The 25,992-nt window shown below is 37.5% G+C and overlaps 1 protein-coding gene across 5 annotated transcripts in view; it reads right to left on the reverse strand.

Moving 5' to 3' along the window:
* LOC109065646 (muscular LMNA-interacting protein) overlaps window positions 1-22,480 on the reverse strand; it is a 44,475-nt gene extending 21,995 nt beyond the window's left edge. Inside the window, exons 1-6 of one of the 5 annotated variants that reach the window (XM_042736083.1) lie at window positions 22,294-22,480; window positions 5,821-5,937; window positions 3,460-3,591; window positions 1,395-2,584; window positions 845-1,349; window positions 374-445 (exon numbers count right to left, since the gene is read on the reverse strand). In XM_042736083.1, the coding sequence (XP_042592017.1) occupies window positions 374-445; window positions 845-1,349; window positions 1,395-2,584; window positions 3,460-3,591; window positions 5,821-5,937; window positions 22,294-22,329 (2,052 nt within the window). In that variant the 5' untranslated portion in view covers window positions 22,330-22,480. Of the gene's footprint in view, window positions 1-373; window positions 446-844; window positions 2,585-3,459; window positions 3,592-5,820; window positions 5,938-6,440; window positions 6,651-21,699; window positions 21,716-22,293 lie in introns of those variants that run through there. The other 4 variants (XM_042736084.1, XM_042736085.1, XM_042736082.1 and 1 more) reach the window with 4 other exon arrangements.
* Between the last annotated feature and the right edge of the window lie 3,512 nt (window positions 22,481-25,992).

Raw genomic sequence — 25,992 nt, forward strand, 5'->3', positions numbered from 1 at the left:
GAGTGTGTTCTTTTCATATACTGATTACGTCACTATATATCTGACCCTGTCCAGTACATTTTAAGCTCTACAATAATGTTTAATGAGGTGTGCAATGTGGATGAGTCATTCTGCTCACTCTGTTACGATTCCTTTTGACCACTTATGAGCAATTTCATTCTGCTGTCCATCAACAGATTTTTTTTTTAATCAGTTATTTAGTTTCACCCTCCTCCATTAGCATCCAATGACCCTCTTTAATGACTATACGATTGCATGGAATCCAGAAAAACAGCAGTCATATAATGGCTTATACTGACAGCGAATGATATCCACTTATTAATTGTACACTAATAATAGCTGTCATTGAAAGCAATTAGATAAAGCAGCTCACCTGCTGTTCCAGGAGCAGAGTATTTGTGGGAATAGCAGCGAGTGCCTTGTAGGTGGATTTGATCTTGTATGTCTATATTAGGAAAGAATGATTTAGAAAGTCAAAAGCAGAATTAAACAAACTACAGCTGTGGATGGGCGCCATGATTAATTAAAAAAACAGTCATATCACAATAAGACAGTAGAAAAACTGTGATTATACAATTTTTAAGTATATTTGCAGTATATATTTGCAGTAAATCATGCAAATATTGCCTAAACCAAGATCACAAGCAAACACAAAACATGCAAAACGTAAAACATGCCCTTTGCCAAAGATTTACTGTTCTTGCACTAGTATGATGCATATGTATGATTTCCCAACGATGTGGGAAGCTGTGATTGAGAATGCATGTCACTGAATGAATGTCAATGCTCAGCAGTAGAGCATGCAAGTTGCGTGCAGGTAACGGCGAAAGGGCATGCACTGTACCTTTCTATTTTTACAGTCCCCATCTGCGCAGTCTGGTGTGCTGCCCCATAGGGACGAAGAGGGTGATGAACAGAAGGAGTATGAGGGTGAGGGGGAGAGTTGACGGCTTGGGATGGCTGGGGAGGGCGAGAGGGTGCAGCGGTCTGGGGTGGAGGAGCGGGAGTTCGGGTGGACTGGGGGATAGGCAGGAGAGGCTGGAGGTGTGTAGGACAGGCGGGTGAGACCCACGGGTCTGGGAGAGGGAGACAGTCTAAAAGCCGGGGATGATAGGTGCACTCTTTCAACATCACTTTTGCCACCATTTTGGATAAGAGTATTTTGTTTACTCTCCTTGAGACTTAAAACAGGAGATATGGAATTACTATGCAATTCAATTGTGTGTTTCAGAGTAGGAAAGCAGGAAGATTCACATGAATTGTGTGTAGGTTTTGATACCGAGGAGTCTAAGTTGTCAGATGAACTTCCTCTATCTTTCAGATATGGTGCATTGGAGAGCTCAGATGATTTCTGACCCTGTTTTAGTGAATATTTTTCTGACATATCATGGGATTTTGTTTCATCGTTCTGCATCAAGGATGCTAAAGGTTTGTTTGGTTCTATAGATGCAGGGCGATCCACTGACACTGATGGATTTTTCTGGTTCTTGATGCTGGAGCAAGACAGAGAGCTTGATTTAGGAGATGAGGACTTCGTCCGGTATAGGGAGCTGCACAAAAGAGAGCTAGGAACTGTGGGTAAACAATTTCCTTTGTGACCAAATTTCGACAGGTGAGAATTGGTAGGCTGGACTCTAGGTAAGCTTAGTGAAGGGCTGTGTTTTGTAGGCGAGACGATGCGACTAGTACTAGTGAAATGTTGACATGAGTCAAGTCTTTCTGGTAGTTTCATTAGTGGGATTTCATCAGGTGTCTTGACCACTGATGACACTGAAAGAGAACTATGGTCTGGTTTCCATAGTTGTGCCTTTGGAACTTGGCAAGACTCAGTATGGGGTCTATCTATGGAGGTACAAGACTTTGCTTTAGAGATGTTCATGGGTGCAACAGAAGAGGCAGCTGAGCATGCTGAACAGGAGGACATGTTAACTGGACTGATGGGCCAGCAGGGTGTGTAAGGTCTTTGAATAGCAGAGGACAGGACAGGCAGACGACCTTTCCTGAGGATGGCCGTTAACAGGGAGAGCTGGGTTGGAGGGAGTCTGTGCCGGGCACGGGATGTAAGAGGACAGGGTGAGCTTGCGGGACTGTCACAGCAGGGTGTTTCACAAGCGGACGACATCTGCAGCAGACTAGAGCCCGGAGCCAAGGAGTGTCGCTTGATTCTCACCACAGAGGGTGTGAAGGCCCCGGATCTTATGGAAGAACATGGAGAAACTGTGCCACTAAAGGTGCCAGGAGAACCATCCCGTGAGAACATGTGGAGCCCTGACCAGCTCCTCTCCTTGTCCCAGCCCTCGGAGAGAATAGACTCCTTAGAAGAAGCAGGGGAAGTGAACAAATCCATGGAGCTGGTAGGGCTAAGGGCCTCCTCTCTCTGAGATGAGCTATTTAAAAACAGACCTGAGCTGACCTCAGCAGCTTGTGAAGTGTTGTGAAAGCCTAGCTGAGAAATGCCAGGGTGTTTGTTATCAGTGGTTTCCATGGTGGCTGGGCTCGGCTTGGGGGTTATGCTACCAGATTCTGCGTGAGGACCAGCTAGCATGGTGAGTGATTTAAGGGTTAAATTGTCAGTTGACAGAATCTGAGAAAGAAAGAAGATTAAAGAACCATAAACAGACTTCATTTGAGCAATGATTGCAATGATGTCTGATTATTGTTTACTGCAAATTGTACAAAACTTAAAGACCACATGGGGTTTATTAATGGGCCTGTTTGAATTTATAGTTGATATTGAAAGGCTATCTACACATTAAAGTTTCTGCTGCATCAGAAGTATTTCCCAGCTTTAAGTGACACTTAGCCGTGCAACCAATAATTGTAACTTTTGCAATACACTGTGATGTAGGCACCTGTTGACCAAGGTAGATTCAGTCATGCTTTTGGAAATCTATTCTTAAATATCAAGTTTATAATTCCAGCACCACTTGGAATGATAATCTTTATGTTTAAGCAACCCAATTTGGCAGGCTGTTGGCAGAAGGAGTCTTTAAAACCTGTTTAGAAAAACAGTCATTAGCTTTAAGCTTCTGTTAGACATTAGTGGCGCAGATTAATTAGACACAATAAACATCCTTATCCATCAGTTGCTCTCTCAGTACTTGATCTACTGTGTAGGCACACTAATGTGTGTTTTTAATTAACAAGGGATCGCAAGTACCTCTGATCAGCACAGAAAACAGACATGTGTGACCAGCATATTTAATATCATGATGTATCCCATTAAAAGATATTAAGAAGTCATCCCAAAGCAATTCAAATAATTAAGCTGTACTCTACAAACAGTAATTCATCTCTAAATTACTGTACTTCTTGAAAAGTCATTGATTCAACAACTTATTTCCACGTCAGTCATTTTGTCATTATATATTTATAATATGCAATTTTAAAGAAAGTACAGCAGGGAGTTTCATCATTAGTTTGTGTTTGCCCTGGGACAGAATGTACCAAAACACTCACCTCACTTTGAGTGGTGTTCATGAGCGTTTCTTCAAGCTGGCCCTCTTCAGGGTCTTGGACGTAAACAGCCTCTGCTTTGTAGACACCCTCTTCCGCCATGCTTTTCTCAGTGTCCCCTGGCTCTTGTGAAGTCTGACATTGGAACAAGAAATGTTACTATGCAATACCAAATCTGAAACCGCAGCTGTCCCAAAGCAGGCCTCTGTTACAGATGGCTATTTCTAGATCCCAAGCATCTTGACAGCATAAAATAGTTACTGAATGCATTTATATGTGCGTGTGTTTCCCGTTCCAGCTTGTACATCTTTTTACCAGAAGTCCATGTCCCTCATGTATTGCTCACATAGAAGTACACATTATGTAAGCCCTTCTGCAAAAGCCTTTCACATTTTCACTTTCACACACAAACATAGGTCATCCTCTGCTAAGAGAATCTGGATAGAACTTGACCCGTCGTCACTAATGTCTCACTCCCTCTATATTTGTGCAGTATTTGCACCTTAAAGGAATAGTCTGCCCAAATATAAAATTCTGGTATTTCGGACTCACCCCGTTTTTTTTTTTTTTTTTTTTTGGAACCCAGATGCTGTTACAGTGCCTTGTGAAAGTATTCACACCCCTTCATTTTCTCACATTTTGTTATGTTGCTGCCTTATATTAAACTGCTTTAAATGACTTTTTTTTTCACATCAATCTACACTACATACACCATAATTACAAGGCAAAAAACAGATGTGACAGCTATGCACAGTTAAAAAGAAAAAAAGGAAAAACTGGAATAAGTGCATTGGATAATTCATTCATGAGCTCTACAGGTAGTTCTTTTGACCTCAGAACATGGTTTTTGCTTAAATATGCATTTTTTTGCTGTTAAAACTTTTATTGAGGGATGAGTGCCTTACCAAATCATGCCCATTCTATTGAATTTACCACAGGTTAAATCAATTAAAAGAATAGTAACATCTACATGTGATAAGAATGTGACATGAACCGATTTTATGACACTTCTATAGTGCTATTTGTAAGCTTGTTCACATGAACTGTCATTATATGGCAAGAGCTGCATAAAGATTCTTTACAAGTTTTCAAAACATTCATGTTCCATGGAAAAATAAAAAAATAACAGCATATGGGTTTTAAATAAGTAAATAATTAGCCTGTTCCCTGGGTAAGATTACTACAGTGCCCGTAAGGTGACATGGTTGGTTCACTTAGTTTTGTCGTGGCCACAACATAATAACTTGTGGGAACATGATAATATGTCGTGGCCACGAGATTTTAATTTGAGGGAACGTCATATCAACTTGTGGGAACGTGATAGTATGTCGTGGCCTCAAGATGCTATGTTGAGGGAACGACATCCATTTCTCGTGGCCAAGAGTTTAATGCGTAAACAAACCTGCGTGACCATAGCAACAGTTTATCAAAAATAGATAAAACATTTTTATTAACATTAAACATTTAATTTAATATTTGTGTATTATTATTATTATTACATTAACTTATTAGGGTTATATTTTTATATTTATTGTTATATGCTTATTTCCCCTTTCAATTTGTGTATCACTTTACATAGTTAATGTTTTGTATAATAATGCTAGCATTTGCTAGCCTAGCATATATTTTGTAAATAAACTCCTGACGATTATGCCAATAAAGTTTTGACTTTATGATTGTATTTATGCCCATGTGTCATGATAAATGAGCATGTTGTGTTTTAATTTACGAATAAAATTACGTGAATGATTAATTCCTCAACAAAACACTATAGTATTTATAATTATGGTCTATTTATTAGCCAAAATAAAATGAAATATATGTTAAATTTAAACTGCATTCCAGAAAAAAATCCAGTCAGCATAATCAAAGCTTAATTGGAATGCCGAGCATTTACAGTAGTCTATTATTTACAAAATATTCAGAACTTTGAGTAAAAAGATCGAAAGGAAGGGAAAAAAATGAATATAAATGAATATAAAAATATAACCAATAATAATAGGCTAATAATAAAAATGATAATAATATACAAATATTACAGGGAAAAGACGATCAGTTAATGGACTTACAAGACTGTAGGATGGATAAAAATGTTTTCTATGATAAAAAAAGATGCAAACTAATCCTGTTTACATGAAATAAGCCTGCTCCCCGAGCAGGTTTAGTCTTACGGACCTGTTGCTATAACAGCAAGTCCAGGATGAGCTTCAAAGAACCAAATGATCCAAGATCAACTGAGTTAGCAACCTACGAAGAACGTGCCCCAGTAGTGTGATGTTTTTTTTTTTCTCTCATGCTTTTGAGTGACACAGTATGGCAAACATAACAGGAACCATACTGAGCTGTCTCAAGAGTAGTTCTTACCTTGTTTAGTCTGCTTCCCTGAAGTACCTTTTTCCAAACCCTGTTCTCAACAGGCAGTCTTTTTAGAAGTGGCACAAAGGTGAAAGACTTCAGCTTAGTTGCAAATACAGTAGTGACCTGTAAAATAGACATACTATTAAAGTGATTTCAGTGGACACAGAGGAACAGCATGAAGCAAACATAAAACAACAAAGAGCCATCAAGCTTCTGTCTGCGCCAACAAATGATTTAATCAAAACAAGTGCTGTATACAGATGAGCAGAAATGTTTCATCCTCACATTGTCTGATTGGAGCATTCAGTGTTACATAAACTGTGGTGTCTTCACACTGAAACATGAATCAAGAGCTGTGATTACAAAATCATGCTGCTGCAATTCACACCACTTCATTTTGCAATCATGCCTTTTCTGGATTTCAGTTTAATTTATTTATCAAACAGAGATCCTGGGCATAAAATATGTGCCTGTCTTTCTAATAGTGACACAATTTTAGACACTCCAATTCCTACAACATTTGAGGAAGTAAAGAATGCTTGCAAATTTGAACTAAGCATATATGTTCTGTGCATCCAAATCCTAAAGTGGCAGAAAAGAGTTTAACTTTAAAAGAAATGTTTTACCTTCTGCTGACTTTAGCACTGCCTTTGACATGAAATGGTTTGAGAATGATAATACGTGGTCTCCCAGATTGCTTATAAGCTGTTGGATATTCATTGGAATGCGCTAGAAACAGAGGGTCCATTCAGTGTATAAATGTAGGAGTTGGGGACGGCCCTTTCCTGCTCACATTTTAAAATCTGACAATTAACGATTGTTAGCTTGCTCTCTTGACAGAGAAGTGTTATGTTTGTGATTACTAGCAGATGTCATACCTACCTGATCTAAATTAAGACACACCTACACTCTAAATAATTCTGAGTTATTTCAACCTAACTTTGGGTCAAATTTGAACTAACTCAACTTTTGGGTTAAAATTTTAATGTAAAAAATTAACCCAATGGTTGGGTTAGTCCATATAAGTTGGGTTGAAACAGCCAAGCATTTTTAAGAGTGTACTTTTTCTTTAAAGTCACTGTTGTCCACTTTTTTGAATAATATTGAAATCACCAAAACCACAAAGTAAAATCACAAATGGAAGTATGGAAGTTGACGAAACCTGACTAAACTAAAAGCAGCTTTGCACACTCTGTTCATTTTCTGAACCAAATTTATGAGGTGCACTCATACAGTAAATTGATGCCGTTAAGCAGTTCTGAAGGATTTCTCATGTACTGTATGGTGGATAACTGTTGTCTGCTATTCCTTTACCATCCATTCTAACACATCCATAAAAATGTATGTATGATACATATAAAGTGGCAACCCAGTTTGTTGAATTTTTATGTGATGATTAAGAGGTTAATTTGAAAAAGATTATACAGCAATAATAGACCAATATATGATGGAGGGGGTAAAAATATATATATATATATATATATATATATATATATATATATATATATATATATATATATATATATTATACAACATAATCTATAAACATTCATTAGTTAGGAAAGATTGTTTTTAAACAAGCTGCTAATTGTTCTGGTGTTCACATGAATTGTACCCCCTCCAGACCACTTTTTCAAACATTCAAACCTCACAGTCTATAGACCGCCCAAAATTGGATGCATATTACGCAGATAACTGCAAATAATTTTCTTGATCTGGCAAGGTCTTCTGGGAGTAAGAGCTTTTTTATCGGTCTGCCTAGCAAAAATGTTGTGTTTACATGATAACTATGAGGCTTACAAGACATAAGTGCTTTTGAGGATGAAATAATCACTCGATTTGCTTGTTCATGGCATCAAATCTTTGAGATTTTCAAGTTTACAGTACATAGTGTCATTTGTGTTGTTTATTTGAATACATTATTGACATCTTCTTGGGATTGTGGTCCATTCCTTGATAAATATGTTAAAATTAAAGTGTGTAACATTGTTTTGTTAATCTCAGAGCAGAAAGTGAATTGGAAAAATATTTATAAAACCTAAAGCACTGAGAAAGTGCATGGTCATTCTTATGCTCGATTCCAATTCCCTTCAAAACACTGTGAATCTCAATATGTAAGTCGGAGTAACAGTTATTTTTGCCTGTGATTTTGGTACCACAGACCTGGCCTTTAAGCCATGTTCCAACAGCACAGTTATGACACTTTCTTTCTTTTTTCCTTGTTCGACTGTTCATCAGCCATATCTTCTCCTTTCATTGATATAATATTACTGTTAAATTAAAGAGCTTTGGAATTAATTTATAAAGCTCTGAAGCATTCATATGAGCCCTCAAACACACACACACTGCATTATTCCCATGAACTCTCTTGGTTAGATGCTGTATAGGTTATACAGATTATTAACAGGTCTTGCGCTACAGTTTGATTGGGCAACTGACACTCTGTTATTTATCATAAACACACTGGGACGTTTCACTGATCACTTTGAGCGAGGAGGGAAAATTGTCATCGCTCCACTCCAACTCTGTTTCCAACAGACAGTCAGTCTATGCATTGCTTGGCGACAAAATCAGAAATTGAGCCCTTGAGCCATTTTAGACACTGATATAGGCCTACTGTAAAAAAGCTAAATTATGCACTGAACTTTTGTCTAGCCCTGTTTAATTTGCCCACAATAGACTAATGGATTTAATAAAAGAATATAGGCAAATTCCAAAAAAATTAATTTATTCATGATTACGCATAATACATTTCTCAAGCTAATTAAATCAAAATTTCAATAAATGTCTTATTGAGCACATGTACTTTACTAATTTCATTCCCCACGGGCCTTCCCATTATATTAACATATGAAATTGGTAATCGGGGAATATTACTAATGGCTCGTTAGCACTGTCATTGTTTGCGATTGACAACCACATTTACTTACATTTGTTAGTCTCAGAATGTTCTGTTCACACAAGTGTGAGACTGTGAGTTTAGTTATAGAATGCATAAATAAGCAAACTGTGTTTGAATGTAACTTTATACAGGACTGACAACCATAGTCTGCTGCTGTGTGAACGTGGTCCATCTAAGACGCTAAGCCATAATGAACCGTATGGCCTATTTTAATACAGACCTGCCCCCTAGTAAAACTTACCAAATCAGTATTAATGCATCATATAGGCTATCTAATGATTTGATGGCTTTTGAGAAAATTCACTTTCCTTCCATGTCCATGATGATAAAAGTAATATTAGAATGAAAAACATTCTTCCACTTTAAAAAATCAAACTATAGAATAAAATGCAACCCAACACAATTATCCTCCATGGTCATATTCATCGCACCGGCCATGTCTTTGACACACATATTCAGAGTGTGCAGAGTGACACCGTACTTACACTACTAATAATGCAACATGACAGACTCCAAAATACTCCCTTTATAATCATTGCCTATAATGACGCAGAGTGGGGTCCCTTGAGCAATTTCACATGGCATTTTGAGTTTGCGGTTCTCTGCTGAGTTTCTGCATAGTGATCTGCACTCCCACAAACCCTCCAATTATAATCAAAGAAGCTGTCACCTACCACGCTTAAGTAGATGGAATGTTAAAACCCAGACTTTGGATATAAATAAATTGTCATTGCATTTAAAATTACTGTTATTCAAATAAAATAAAATAAAATGTTATTCAAATAAAATAAAATAAAATAAAATAAAATAAAATATTTTCAGAGAGGCTTCTCCTGCTTGGAAACACACAAAGCTTTATGTGCTTCTTTTCCATTTTTGTTGCCAGAAGGTCAGTTTTTGTCAGACATGATTTTGTCTGCTCTGTGACATTTATCGAGAAAATAGCTAAAGGCTGGAATTCACTACACAACTTTGAAAATCTAAAAAATAAAAAAAAATAAAAAAAATCATTATTTCGTGACCACAAACTAATAATTCATTCCCATTAAAATGTCAGCACGATCGTCACCTTGATTTAGTAAAAAGTGAGCATGTTTTATTAACTCCTGGCTGCAATTTCACATCACCCTATTGCTGCTGTTATGAATAAATCAATGTTTACATATATATTAACAGTTTATATATTTAATGATAATATCTGAAGAAATTAAATCACGTGTTTTTAATGAATCAATGTTTACATATATTGCAGGTAGGATAAGTCACACAACTGCGGTGTTTCTTGATTCTTTGCCTCCATATCGTGTATTAAATTTGCTCTGGATTATCCCTCACACTGTGATCTTGCTAAATTGTTATCTGAAGAAATTAAATCACGGTCTCTCTCTTTTTTAACATGTATCCCTATTTTTCTTTATCTGTTTAATGCAAGAGAAACAGTCCAATGCCATATTTGAATGGATTTAGCCTTCATTCTTCAAGAATAGTATTACATTGGTGATAATTTAATTGGACAGTTACGCTCAAGCTTGCAAGTTATCTTACTATTGTTTATGATAACTCTCTCTCTTCCTTCGGCTTGCTTCTTAGGGGTGGCCACAGCAGAGTGATCCGCAAAACAGATTTGGCACATTTTACGCCGGATGCACTATTGTTCATGATAACAAAAGTGATTATTTTTAGTTATTTGTTCATATCTTCTGTCATGCAGTCAATTGCACTAATTAAAAAAAAAAAAAAAAAAAAAAAAAAAGACAAAAGACCAAGGTCAAAAAGATTCTCCTATTAAAAAACAGCTATTAATTATCATTAAAATGCACGGTATATCATACGGTGAGCATACCCAGATAATGGAATTAACTCATAAATTAGCATATAATATTTGCAATACAATCTGAAGGCTTAAAAAGAGCTATGAATGCAAAGTGATGCAGCCATGTGTTGCCTGGCAGTGCCTCTCATCAATTTAAAGGCAATAGGCCTGCGTATCTTCATAATGAAGATCGCTAATTAAGCCTAGCGGGAGATTTTCAACCCTCCAGTCAGAAATTAGTTAGAGTGGATCAACTAAATAACAGGAATCAACATGATGCAATATAAAAGGTTTGATAATTGTAAGTCATCTCATGCTTGAACAATTAATGATGCTACAAATCAAGACTGCATTTTTACTGAGTTCCTGTGCCTTTCTGATATTAAATCACTGCCTTCTCGCACTGCCATTTTCTCAATTTACCAATGATGATAAAATAGGCGCATATGCTCATGAGACTGGTGATGAGAACAAATAAGCACTCTCTCTTCTGATTGTACACTTGGTTCAAGCCTCAGGTGAGCAGCTTTGATTTTAGCTTTGACATTCAACCTTTCCTTCTGTCATGGATGCAGGATAAAAATAGACTTTAAAGACCAGCCACGGGCTTCTTGTCAACGTGTTTTGTGTTCAAACAGAGAGAGAAAGTGGCACCTAACGTATTATACAGAGTGTGGCAATAAGTGGATTGGGCTTCTTCTCTTGTTATTTTGAAATCTAAGTTTTGAATTCATTTAATCTTACCTTGTATGCAAATCAGCAGCTGTGTTTACAATGTAATAAAATATTCTCATGTATGACTTTCAGCAGCTGGCTGAATATTTCAGATAACATGACATAGCATAGCTGCTGTTGATACAGCACTGCAATATGATGAATATAACTTTGAAAGCATGAAAGGAAGAAATCTAAATTACAAATCCGATTCCAAAAAAGTTGGGACACTGTGCAAATTGTGAATAAAAACAGAATGCAATGATGTGGAAGTTTCAAATTTCAATATTTTATTCAGAATACAACATAGATGACATATCAAATGTTTAAACTGAGAAAAATAAGTTGATTTTAAATTTCATGGCATCAACACATCTCAAAAAAGTTGGGACAAGGCCATGTTTACCACTGTGTGGCATCCCCTCTTCTTTTTATAACAGTCTGCAAACGTCTGGGGACTGAGGAGACAAGTTGCTCAAGTTTAGGAATAGGAATGTTGTCCCAATCTTGTCTAATACAGGCTTCTAGTTGCTCAACTATCTTAGGTCTTCTTTGTCGCATCTTTCTCTTTATGATGTTAAAATCTATTTTATACACCATCATTTTCGTTTCTATAACGTGTGAATATATCCTCTGTCGTATTCTACAACAAAAACAATCAGAGCGCCTTGTTATCACTAGTTTTATTTTGATTTCCCGAGTCCGCTAGTAGCTTATAGCCCATTAGCATCACCAGCGTGGTTGTCGCTAAACCCGCGTGCATAGCTAATACTCTATTCACACACATTACAATTGCTTTACTCACTGTTACTTGCTTTAATGGCGGATGTTTGTCTACCTTTGAGTGCAGGTGACGACACGTTCGAGCTGGAGGCCGAGGCAGAGGCAGGCCCAGCTGAGATAGTGGAGAGCCACGCTGGAAACCTCCCGGGCTGACGCTCACAAGTCCAGGGTAAGTATGCAGTGCGCTATTAACAGTCCCACCACCTCCACCCCGTGTGTTTCTCTGCACAGGCCCGGTGCACCCAGGATGCGTTCTGCCCAGATGTCCTTCACTCCGGCCCCGGGTGACGCTTTATGCCCAGATGTCCTTCACTCCGGCACGCGAGCCAGGCCCTGGGACGACTTCTCCCCCTCTGGTCTTAGAGATCTCCACACGGAACCGCTTCTCTCCCCTCCGTGAGACAGAACGCGATGCTGTGATCGTCGGAGACTCCATCGTCCGACACGTCCATGTTACGTTAGCCGAAGGTAAAGTGCACACTCACTGTTTCCCTGGTGCTTGTGTTCTCGATGTTTCTGCGCAGATACCCGCGATCCTGAAGGCCGACGAGAGCCCCAGAGTGGTCGTGCTTCACGCCGGGGTTAACGACACCACGCAGCGGCAGAAGGAGATGCTGAAGAAGGACTTCAGGAGCCTGATCGAGACAGTTCGCAGCAGCTTCACGCCGGGGTTAATGATAGTGTCAGGACCTCTGCCCACGTATCGACGAGGACACAAAAGGTTCAATAGACTTTTTGCTCTAAATGAATGGTTATTGTCATGGTGTAAAGAACAGAAACTGCTCTTTGTTAATAATTGGAATCTTTTCTGGGAGCTTCCTAGGCTTTTTCGCGCTGATGGCCTGCACCCCAGCAGAGTCGGAGCGGAACTCCTTTCGGACAACATCTCCAGGACTCTACACTCTATTTGACTAGTAAGCCAGTTCTCACATAACTGCTATGATGGCTTTTGTTCTACCCGCTTAAATGTTAGAAGTACTTGCGCTGTCCAATCTATTAAGACTGTGTCTGTTCCCCGAATAATGAGGTCAAAATATAAATTTAATGTAGGATCTAGAAAAAATCTTATCGTGATTAAACCAGAAAAACTTAAAATAAATGAACAAAAACTATTTTTAAAGTTTGGGCTCATAAACATTAGATCACTCACACCCAAAGCAGTTATTGTAAATGAAATGATCACAGATAATAGTTGAACAAAAACTATTTTTAAAGTTTGGTGTCTTAAACATTATTTTTATATTGGTCTAAATGAGTCTACTCCACCAAACTACTGTTATAAACATGAGCCCCATCAGACTGGTCGTGGGGGAGGTGTTGCAACAATATATAGTGATATTCTCAATATTACCCAGAAAACAGGATACAGGTTTAAATCATTTGAAATACTTATGCTTAATGTTACACTGTCAGATATGCAAAAGAAATCTATTGTATCTCTTTCATTGGCTACTGTGTATAGACCACCAGGGCCGTATACAGACTTCCTAAAAGAATTTGGAGATTTCCTTTCACACCTGCTGGTTACCGCTGATAAAGCGCTAATTTTCGGAGATTTTAACATTCATGTTGATAATACAAATGATGCATTAGGACTTGCGTTTACTGACTTATTAAACTGTTTTGGAGTAAAGCAAAATGTCACCTCTTTGGCCAAAATGTCATATACGCTAGATTTAATTATATTGCATGGAATTGATCTTACTGACATAGATATCGTACCTCAAAGTGATGATGTTACTGATCATTTCCTTGTATCGTGCATTCTGCGTATTGATGATAATAACTATATAGCTTCGCGTTATCGTCCGGGCAGAACATGGGCACTATCTTCTCTAATATATTAGAAGCTGTTGCCCCCATCAAATTGAAAAAGGTTAGAGAAAAACTTATTGTGCCATGGTACAACAGTAATACCCACGCTCTCAAGAAAGAAACTCGTAGTCTTGATGGCAAATGGAGGAAAACTAACTTGGAAGTTTTTAGAATAGCGTGGAAAAACAGTATGTCCAGCTATAGACAGGCTCTAAAAACTGCCAGGGCCGAGCATATCCACAAACTCATAGAAAACAACCAAAACAATCCAAGATTTTTATTTAGCACAGTGGCTAGATTAACAAATAATCAGACGCCACCCGATCTAAATATTCCCTCACAGTTAAATAGTAACGACTTTATGAATTTCTTCACTGATAAAATAGATAACTTCAGAAATACAATAACAAATGTAGATTCTACGGTGTCTAATACTTTAGTTTTATCCATCGCACCCAAAGATAAACTGCAGTGCTTTACAACTATAGGACAGGAAGAGCTAAATAAACTTATCACTGTATCTAAACCAACAACATGTTTATTAGATCCTGTACCCACTAAATTAGTGAAAGAGTTGTTACCTGTAGCAGAAAAAACGCTTCTCAATATTATTAACTCGTCGTTATCTTTAGGTCACATCGCAAAACAATTCAAGCTGGCAGTTATTAAGCCTCTTATTAAGAAACCAAAACTAGATCCTAGTGAACTGGCAAATTACAGACCCATTTCAAATCTTCCATTTATGTCTAAAATTTTAGAAAAAGTTGTGTCTGCTCAATTGTGCTCCTACCTGTAAAAAAATTATCTCTATGAAGAATTTCAGTCGGGTTTCAGGCCCCATCATAGCACAGAAACTGCACTTGTTAAAATTACAAATGACTTGCTTCTTGCATCAGACCAAGGCTGCATCTCATTGCTAGTTTTACTTGATCTTAGTGCTGCGTTCGACACCATAGATCAAGACATACTCATAGATAGATTACAAAACTATACAGGTATCCAAGGGCAGGCTTTAAGATGGTTTAGATCCTACCTGTCCGATCACTACCACTTTGTTTATTTAAATGGGGAGTCATCTCATTTATCACCAGTAAAATATGGATCTGTCCTAGGTCCTATGCTATTTTCAATATACATGTTGCCCTTGGTAATATCATTAAAAAACATGGGATTAGTTTCCACTGTTATGCTGATGATACTCAACTACAGTATATATCTCAACAAGACCAGATGAAACTTAAAAATTATCTAAGCTAACAGAGTGTGTTAAAATGTAAAAGATTGGATGACCAATCATTTTCTCCTATTAAATTCAGATAAGACAGAGATATTACTTATTGGACCAAAAAAAAATTAGTCAGAATCTCGTAGATTACAATTTGCAATTAGACGGATGTACTTTTACTTCCTCTACTGTCAAAAATCTGGGTGTTATATTAGACAGTAACTTGTCTTTTGAAAATCATATTTCCCATGTTACAAAAACAGCATTCTTGCATCTTAGAAACATTGCCAAGCTACAAAACATGTTACCTGTTTCTGATGCAGAAAAGCTAGTTCATGCATTCATGACCTCTAGACTGGACTATTGTAATGCACTGCTAGGTGGTTGTCCTGCATCTTCAATAAACAAGCTACAGGTAGTCCAAAATGCAGCGGCTAGAGTCCTTACCAGGTCAAGAAAATATGATCATATTACCCCAATTTTACAGTCTCTGCACTGGCTACCTATTAAGTTACAAAATATTATTACTTACTTATAAGGCCCTTAATGGCTTAGCTCCTGCGTACCTAACTAGTCTTCTAGCACGCTACAACCCATCACGCTCCCTAAGGTCACAAAACGCTAAACTTTTGATAGTACCTAGGATAGCAAAGTCCACTAAAGGAGGTAGAGCTTTTCCGCATTTGGCACCCAAACTCTGGAATAGCCTCCCTGAAAATGTTCGGGGTTCAGACACACTTTCTCTGTTTAAATCTAGATTAAAAACACACCTCTTTGGCCAAGCATTCAAATAATGCATCTCATAATTTGTGACTGCAGTTGTATCTGATCAAATGCGCATTTTTATTCTTTAGCTTGGGTTAAACTTATTAAATTTACTTGGCCGGAACAGCAGCTACGCTAATTATGTCTCTATTTGTTTCTCTGTTTTGCCACGGGATTTATATCCCATCACTGATAAGCTACTACTACATATTGTAGAAACCTATTTTTCTGTAAAGTTGCTTTGCAGTGATTTGTATCGTAAAAAGCGCTATACAAATAAACTTGAATTGAATTGAATTGAATGATGTGCCAAATGTTTTCTATGGGTGAAAGATCTGGACTGCAGGCTGGCCATTTCAGTACCCGGATCCTTCTACGCAGCCATGATGTTGTAATTGATGCAGTATGTGGTCTGGCATTGTCATGTTGGAAAATGCAAGGTCTTCCCTGAAAGAGACGACGTCTGGATGGGAGCATATGTTGTTCTAGAACTTGGATATACCTTTCAGCATTGATGGTGCCTTTCCAGATGTGTAAGCTGCCCGTGCCACACGCACTCATGCAACCCCATACCATCAAGATGCAGGCTTCTGAACTGAGCGCTGATAACAACTTGGGTTGTCCTTATCCTCTTTAGTCCGGATGACATGGCGTCCCATTTTTCCAAAAAGAACTTCAAATTTTGATTTGTCTGACCATAGAACAGTTTTCCACTTTGCCACAGTCCATTTTAAATGAGCTTGGCCCAGAGAAAATGCCTGCGCTTCTGGATCATGTTTAGATATGGCTTTTTTTTTGACCTATAGAGTTTTAGCCGGCAACGGCGAATGGCATGGTGGATAATGTTCACCGACAATGTTTTCTGGAAGTATTCCTGAGCCCATGTTGTGATTTCCATTACAGTAGCATTCCTGAGAATGCTCAATGCACAGAGATTGTTCCAGGTTCTCTGAATCTTTGGATGATATTATGCACCGTAGATGATGATAACTTCAAACTCTTTGCAATTTTTGTCTGAGAAACTCCTATCTGATATTGCTCCACTATTTTTTGCTACAGCATTGGGGGAATTGGTGATCCTCTGCCCATCTTGACTTCTGAGACACACTGCCACTCTGAGAGGCTCTTTTTATACCCAATCATGTTGCCAATTGACCTAATAAGTTGCAAATTGGTCCTCCAGCTGTTCCTTATATGTACATTTAACTTTTCTGGCCTCTTATTGCTACCTGTCCCAACTCCCCATTGCTACCTGAGTTATGTAATCAAATTACTTTTTTCAAGTAACTAGTAAAGTAATGCATTACTTTTTAATTTACAAGAAAATATCTGAGTTACTTTTTCAAAAAAGTTACTTTGTTTTCCCATTTATTGACTGACAAGTCTCCTGTGCCCATATTGGGAGAAATCGGAAGTATAGAGGCGTTGTGTGCGCTGTGTGAACATGACGTTACTGTAGTTCTAGACTTAATGTGAATGTGCATTAATTTATCCCACTCTCAAAAAACAGATTTAGTATTCATCAAAATTAATTAAAACAGTGAAATGCAAACTCAGAATATGACGCAATCCTGCTATAATTAAATATGTTAAATAACACAAATGTATCTAATCCCATTTTATTAACCACTGTCTTTGTTGCTGACCTTTGATGATCCAGTTCAACCATACTAATAAGCAAAAATTACTTTAGATAAACTAACAATTGTGCTTCATTGCTTTTTTATTGCTGAAGAGTGTTGAACCTTCCTCTCCTGTGTTCTACTGTACAGATGTGAATTACTTTTCCTTCAGCCTGAGGTTTATTCATTACACTTTTTGGTGTGAAAGGGCTTTTACATTTGCTATCAATAGAACTCTTTATATTAAAAACAATCAAGCCCTGCTAATATTTAAAAAGTAACTCAAAAGTAAATGTAATGCATTACTTTCCATAAAAAGTAACCATAGTTACTTTTTTAGAGAGTAAAGCAATATTGTAATGTATTACTTTTAAAAGTAACTTTCCCCAACACTGTTCACTATATATAACTTTTACACTATCACCCTTAGCACACATACACCGTAGTGTCACCACAGTGACAGTGAAAGCCACAAACAAACACAAGCAATCAAAGGCCTCAGCAGGCATTTCCTACTCGCCTATAAAATCTCACTTGCTCTCTCTTGCTCTCTGTAGCCCACAGTGTTATGCGGATCATACCGTTCCTTACGGCTCAAATTTCCAATCCGTACCCACAAAAGGGGTGTGTTTGTTCCAGGCTGTTTCCCAGCATAGTGTTTTATCCACAACACAGAACTCAAATCCAGCATCTCCTTTATTAGCAGTTCAACAAAACGTGAATACCCAATGCACTGAATACTGGGCAGCTTTCACCAGTTAGATTTAAAGTTTTCTTAAAAATAATCAAAAAGAAAAAAACCTGCTCTGAGCTGAGTGGCTCTACAGCTCTACAGCTGTGTGCAGTTGTGTCTCCTGTTTAGACGAGTTTTAAAAGTTAGCCATCTATTTTTTTTATTTATTTTTATTTTTTTCCTTTGGTCACACTTTAGTTTAGGATCCAGTTCTCACTATTAACTCACTCTTAACTAACACTTTTGTCTCGATAAACTCCTAATTTGCTGCTTATTAATAGTAAGGTAGTTGTTGAGTTTAGGTATTGGGTGGATGAAGGAATCTAAAATATGATCATACAGAATAACGCAGTAATATGTATTTTATTAGCACTAATGAACATGCAATATGCTAGTAATATGCATGCTAATAAGCGACTAGTTAATAGTGAGAACTGGCCCCTTAACTAAAGTGTTACCTTTTTATTTGTTCTTCAAGACTGGTCTTTTTGATGTCAGTTATATAAAAAGGCAGACTAGTCTAATTTAAATTGGAAAAGTAAGAGTGTTTACCACTTGTTTGTTGGTCAAACTAGTTCTTAAGACACAGTCCTAACATAGTGGCCATGTTTATGCAACTGGCCCTATGTTTACAGCCCAGATTTAGTTTATCAAGTAACGATTTGGCTGCCCCAACAATAATGCTGAATTGACCTTTAGTTGTATTTCCACAGTAAGCCTGTAAACTAAAACATGCAGACCAGCTCATTTTCCAAGACATTTGACATCTGAGTATAAAACACAGCTGACGCTTCACTCAGAGCTGTTTACAGCAAAACGAGACTTTGGTTCACTTCACTTCACTGAGAAACATGAATCAGTATATTAAAAGAAAGCAATTCAGGCATGTTGCCTGGTATTAGACGTAGTTATTGTAAACTTGATTTGATTTGTTAAAGTTTTGACACTGGTTACAGCCATACTGCAAAACATATGTTCACTGTATGATGATAAAGCACTCATAGCCAATCACTGTTTTTGTTGCATAGCAACATTCTGTCTTGTCTACGTTCTATCAGAAGTATGGCAATGGATTTTGCACTCAATCCACTATGCATTGTACCTAACAATGCATTTTAGAGCAGTGTTAGTTGGTGCCGTGACCCAGATGTGAGTGAGGTTTACGGCGTCTTTAGCATCCTTGTTAGTAAGCCCAACTCCAATGCCAATGGTTCAAACACCATTCAGAGTGGTGCAAGTAGGGCCAGTTAAATATACACACAATATCCCGGAAAGTTATTTCGGTAACACTTTATTTTGATAATCCACTTTAGACATTCTACTAACAGTAAGTAACTTTGCAACTACATGTCAACTAGCAGTCATTAGAGTATTAGTAGCCTGTCTGCTTAATATCTTCTAACACTTTATTTTGATGGGTTCACAGCATACAACATACTGACTATAAGAACCTGCAAGTATATTTCTACTTATTCTACTAACCCTAAACCTAACCTAACAGTCTACTCTGAGAGTTAGTAGACATGTAGTTGCAAATTAATGAGAATTAGTTGACATGTAGTTGCAAACTTATGTATAGTTAGTAGAATGTCTAAAGTGGATTTTTAAAAATAAAGTGTACCTGTTATTTCTACCAGCAACGACTCTGGCTGTAGGTGGGGCATAAGTTTAGGGACCATATTCCATGGTGTAATCTGATGGTAACAATGCCTTTTTAGGCATTAAAAAGCTACTCATAATTATAAAAGTCTCTTCAACACACAGTGTGGTTGTGCTTCAGAGGACCTGTGTTTGAATCCTGCTTGACAGAAAGAAAGACAGATGCAGGATGCAAGGACACTCCAATCACTATGTGTACAAAATATGGTGACAATGTTTTTAGTTTTTTTGCCCAAAGCCTTGAAAAAGATGAATTTTTAACAATGAAAAGACTGCCAAGAATCTAGTCCAGTAATTATTTTATTTTCTTATAACAGAAAACGAGATAAGGGAGCCAAGGGTAGGTTGGCACAGGGTTAATTTCTGGTTAATTTGATGAATGCTTAAAAGACTAAGATTTGTTGAGCTCAGGACGGTTTTCACAAGTCGTTCATATGTTAACAGGACACTACATGTTCTAAAATGTGTGCAGTACAGGGTTAACGTCTTGTTATTTTAACTATTTATTGTGATTACACTGACCTTTTGAAGCTAATAATGTTATCAGTTTTCACTGTAAATAACCATCTATTTTCATTCCCCGCAGTCTAAATTTCACTTTGGAATTACCATAGACAGTAGGTACTTATCTAATGTCTGATTCAGATGTTCCTGTCTTGAGAGGAGCTTTGCAGTCAGAGCAGGATAAACCAAAACAGAATGCCTTGAATGTTTTGAATGCCAGTGAGTTAAGTTTGTATAAATGCTAGCATGTCAGCTGGGTTTTAAAATCCACATGTGGGTGTGTCGTTGGGTTTTAGAAGAAACTCCTTCCCTCCCCCTTCAGCGAGCACTCCCCTGCCGCTTCCAGCTCGCGTCCGCCCGCAGCTCAAAGACTCCAAAGGCTGTCAAGGGCCTGTGGGTTTTGCCATATGATAAGAGACTGCATCAAAGCTGGGAAACACTAGCAGGCTTCTATTTACAATGCTCAAAGAGGCAGTTCTGCATCGTTCCTAGCATTGTACAGCTATAACCCTTTCAAATGCATCCCTTTGCAATGAGAAATTGGCTGAAAACTCAGCTGTCATCCCAGCTAGCAGAGAACGTTCTCAGAACTTTGACTAACATTCTGTACAGGTTTGATTAATGTTTTTGAAACATAATCAACATAATGTAGTTCAAAAAATGTTTTAAGAAAGTTTCTCATTTCAGATAATGTTAATATAATGTTAAGTGTAAACAAAACAAGAACATTTGACCTGCAACATTTTGAGGATGTTTTGAGGATGTTGTTGTGGTAACAAATTAGGAGAATGCTATATGGATGTCATTGAGGCCTGAGATTGTGTAATGTTTTTATAAAATGTTCTTGTAACGTGACACAATAACAAAGCTAGAACATTTTATCTGCAACATTTTGCGGATGTTTTGAGAATGTTGTTGAGGTAACAGATATTATAATGCTCTCAATAAAACATTGGCACAATAATTTAAGTTAACAAAGGACGAACATTCTCTCAGCCACATTAGAAGAACGTTATAAGACAATCATTGAGGCCAGAGGTGATGGAATATTTTTATAAAACTACCAGCTAAAAACATTGCTAGAACAATGCATGCCAATGTTCTTAGAACATTTTAGAACAACAAAAAAATATATATAGCTGGGATTACACTAACACATAATTGATTGTGTATGGTTGTAAACTTGTTTCACAGCAACCATCCCGGTTATTTGTTACCAATTAAAATTGGCACTAAACAAACAGTAAAAGGTAAAGCGTCTCACATAATGACTCATAGATAAATATAGCTTATGCAACACCACACACGCGAGGCAGAGCCAACACAAGGCGTTAGGTACACAACACTCACGTAACACTCCCCAGCCCTGGGAGTGAAAAAAAAAAAAAAAAAAAAAATTAGTTCATAAGGAGTAATGTTAATAAGCGTCAGTCAAGCATATTATCATTTATGCGGTCAAATTATTTTGTAATAAATATTATATATCCACTGTGCAGACATACAAACACTGCCCTAGTTAATTTAAATATTCTTAAAACTACAGTATATGTGTCATATATTAGATTGTATTAAGCATAATCATAAATAAGTCTCCAAAACTCAAATTAATGGATTGGTTAGTGCTGAGAAATTAGTAATGAGTGGATCTAATTTCACATATTTACATATAGCTCAGCAATCACATAGTCGTTGTGCTGAAATATTGTTTCATTCCTATACACCTGTTGCCTTTCTGAACTTTTCAGCAGCAAATACTTCAACATTTGTTTTTTCCATCTTCATTGACAATGACCCTGTTCTGCCCCCAAACATATATTGAAATTAAAAGTCTAATTTAACTCAGCTAAACACAACTAAACTAAACCCACACAATAATTCCCTTGCTGTAGCCACTCGCGTTTCCATTCTACAACATTGGGGCTTTTCGGCCATTTGGCTACTTACCTTTCCCAAGGTCCTGCGTGGTTCTTCCAAAGCCATGTGTGTGCTTGTGCTGAAAGCTGAAAACTTCAAGCTTGAAAAGATGTATAAAGACTGCTATACTGGGATTCATGTGCCCTTCGTGTTCAGCTTGACATGACTGAGAGTGTGTAGTGTCATGATAACTCTTGAGTGCTGTAGGCTTCCATTTATAGAGCCAAGAAAGCCTCAAATAGACTGCAGACAGCAGGGAGCCCATGACAACAATTACAGCCAAAACATTGCTGTCCATGATGACTGGACAGTCTTACTGGAAGTATCACAGATGGGATAATTTACCTCTGATGCTTTTTCACTATGGTTAATAAAGTGTTAAAGTGTGCAGCTAGGTGTAAGAATGTGTAACTGAGGTTTTGTCAAAGGGTTTTTATATATATATATATATATATATATATATATATATATATATATATATATATATATACACACAAACGTACAGTTATGGCCAAAAATATTGGCACCCTTGGTAAATATGACCAAAGAGGGCTGTGAAAATTAATCTGCATTGTTAATCCTTTTAATCTTTTATTTTAAAAAATTCACAAAAATCTAACCTTTCATTGGATAATAAGAATTAAAAATGGTGGCAAATATCATAATGAAATAAATGTTTTTCTCTAATACACACTGGCCACAATTAACGGCACCCTTTTATTCAATACTTTTTGAAACCTCCATTTGCCAGTTTAAAAGCTCTAAATGTTCTCCTATAATGCCTGATGAGGTTAGAGAACACCTGACAAGAGATCAGAGACCATTCCTTCATCCAGAATCTCTTCAGACCCTTTAGATTCCCAGCTCCATGTTGGTGCTGCTTCTCTTCAGTTCACCTCACTCATTTTCTATAGGGTTCAGGTCAGAGGACTGGAATGGCCATAGCAGAAGCTTGGTTTTGAGCTCAGTGACCCATTTCTGTGTTGTTTTTGAGGTTTGTGTTTGGATTATTGTACGGTTGGAAGATCCAAACATGGCCCATTATAAGAGTCAGTCACATTTTTTTTATCTGTTGGTATTTGATAGAATCTATGATGCCATGTATCTAAACAAGATGTCCAGGACCTCCAGCAGAAATATAGCCTTGGATGGATAAATTCATGTTCATAATCACCCTGGAGTGCTCAAAATTGTGAATATGAATGGGAATATACTTCTGAGATATTTTACTCATAAGAATTTCTAGGGGTGCCAGTAAATTGTCCATCTTTTATTTGAGAAAAACATTTATTTCATAATGACATTTCCCCCCATTTTAAATTCTTAATATCCAATGAAAGGTCAGATTTTTGTGAATTTTTTTAAAATAAAAGATCAAAAGGATTAATAATGCAGATTAATTTTCACAGCCTTCTTTGATCATATTTCACATTATCACCAAGGGTGCCGATATTTTTTATATTTATTATTTTTGATATTTTTGATAGTTTTCTTCATACAACAGTTCTTTCTGTTCCTTGAATCTGATTGGCTGATAGACTTTTCCAAGATAGTGATATTTGAGCGATATAGGAACTCTAACCGTTTCATTGTTTGTATCACTCTGCTTGTGGTATTTCTCACAGCATGTGTCATGGCGGACGCCCAAATTCACTATTATCGTATAAATAATACTGTTTTTGTTTCACGGAATGTAGTTTTAAGACTTTTTTTAGGCAAGAATGTGGCTGTTTAGAATTTAAATATGCTGTTTGTTAATAAAGACATCTATTTCAAAATTTGCTTCAATGTTTTTGGAGATGTGAGCTCCAGGAGGTCAGCGGCCATTCAGCGCTCAAAAACCCGCCGAGAACATCCTTACCTCGGCCAGATCTTCTGGAATTTGCCATTGGCTCTGATGTCTATAGTGGTTAATCATGAGATATAATTTGTTTTGGGTCAATTTAACAGGCAGTCTTTGGTCTCATTAATCTATTATTTGGAAGAAATAGTTATTGCTGAGGGCAAAATGTCATATTTTATGTAACTTCATTGCTGTATATCAGAACGCTGCCTTTGTTCTTTTGACTGAATTGCTCCAGAAGAGATCCAGAAGCATAATACACTTTTGCCTTGTCCAAATACCCACACTTGCGATCTTGGCCACTTGAGAGCGTGTGCGCGCAACAGGAAGTCCACACTATCTCAAATACCGCTCCAGAGCGGTATTCAATGCTTAGTTTATCCCATCATGCATCATGTTGTGGAAATAAATCGCGAGACTTTTAGCCAAGATCACAAGAGGTCACGGAAAACTTTCAAATGTAAGTTAAATATTAATAATAATTCGTTATTACATATAATTTGGTAGTAAAACAAAGTGCAACACGTTTTATTGGTGCAAAGGTGAGTAGCCTATATTTATTTTTTACATAATTTGCAACTGCTTTTTATCACTTAATTAGAAGCAGCACAAATTAAAGTGTGTCCCAACAGGTAATGAAAAGTTCTACACACATTTGTGGTCTTCATCCTCACTTGAACACCTGGGCCAAATACAGGAAATACATCATATAAGCAGTCAAGGGATCAAGTGCAAAGACCGCAAGTGTGGGTATTTGGACAAGGCATTTATTTTCTTCAACACAAGAGAACACACATGTATCACATGGAGACGATATCTCAGACCCGACAGAGACAGACTGAACCGACTAAAACTATGGCGGATCAGATAGTTCAGGGGGCCATGGCCTCAGCACTCAGTCCAGCCTCTACGGCCTGTGTGCGGCAGTTTTCCAGTCGGCTCACTAATGCGATAAACTCCCAGACACGGGCGTAAATGTTTACTCACTCACCGGTAAATCCACGTACATCCCTGTGCATGAGAAGAAAAGTCTCTGCAAAATCCAGGGTACAAGCAGTTACATCTCCGTAAACACTCATGTTTCAGTAAACGTCTATAAATTACTGCACACTTAATATGTTTTAAATGCTATGGGCCTTCTACACAAAAATGCGTTATATGCGGTTATAAAAACTGTCAACAAAGCCACAAACACAGCAAATGGGCACTATATCCAGGACAGTGATTACCGGTCTTTCAATCAGACAGTCACACACATATTCTACAACTCTAATGGCACCATCAGGAACAAGCCATTTTTTTCATTTAATTCTGCCTTTCAGAAGCTACAGAAGATACTGTTATGCTCATCAGTTTACATACCCTTAGCACAGAGATGGGCAAACTTGGTCCTGGAGGGCCACTGCCATGCAGAGTTTTGCTCCAACCCTGATCAAACTCACCAGCCTGTAGCCTTCTTGTTATCCTGAAGATCTTGATTAGCTTTAGGTCTGTTTAATAAGGGTTGGAGCGAAACTCTGCAGGACAGTAGCCCTCCAGGACTGAGTTTGCCCATCTCTGCCCTAGCAGAATATGCGATCATTTTAACAAAATAAGAGGGTCATAATGCATGCTATTTTCATTTAGTACTGTCCTGAATAAGCAATTTTACATAATAGATATTTACATTTACTGATTTTATAAAAATGAAAATGCATAATTTATAAATGAAAAAAAAAGAAAAAAAAAAGTTTACATACACTGGATGACCAACAGCTGTTTTGGGATTGTTTTTCATGAGTCCAGAGCAGTTCAATTGCCTGCTGTTCTTCAGAAAAATCCTCCAATTCCCGCAAATTATTTGGTTTTCCAGCATCTTCTGCATATTCGGCCCCTGTCCGACAATG

This window comes from Cyprinus carpio, chromosome B13, assembly GCF_018340385.1.
Source record: "Cyprinus carpio isolate SPL01 chromosome B13, ASM1834038v1, whole genome shotgun sequence".
NCBI classification, from domain to species: Eukaryota; Metazoa; Chordata; class Actinopteri; order Cypriniformes; family Cyprinidae; genus Cyprinus; species Cyprinus carpio.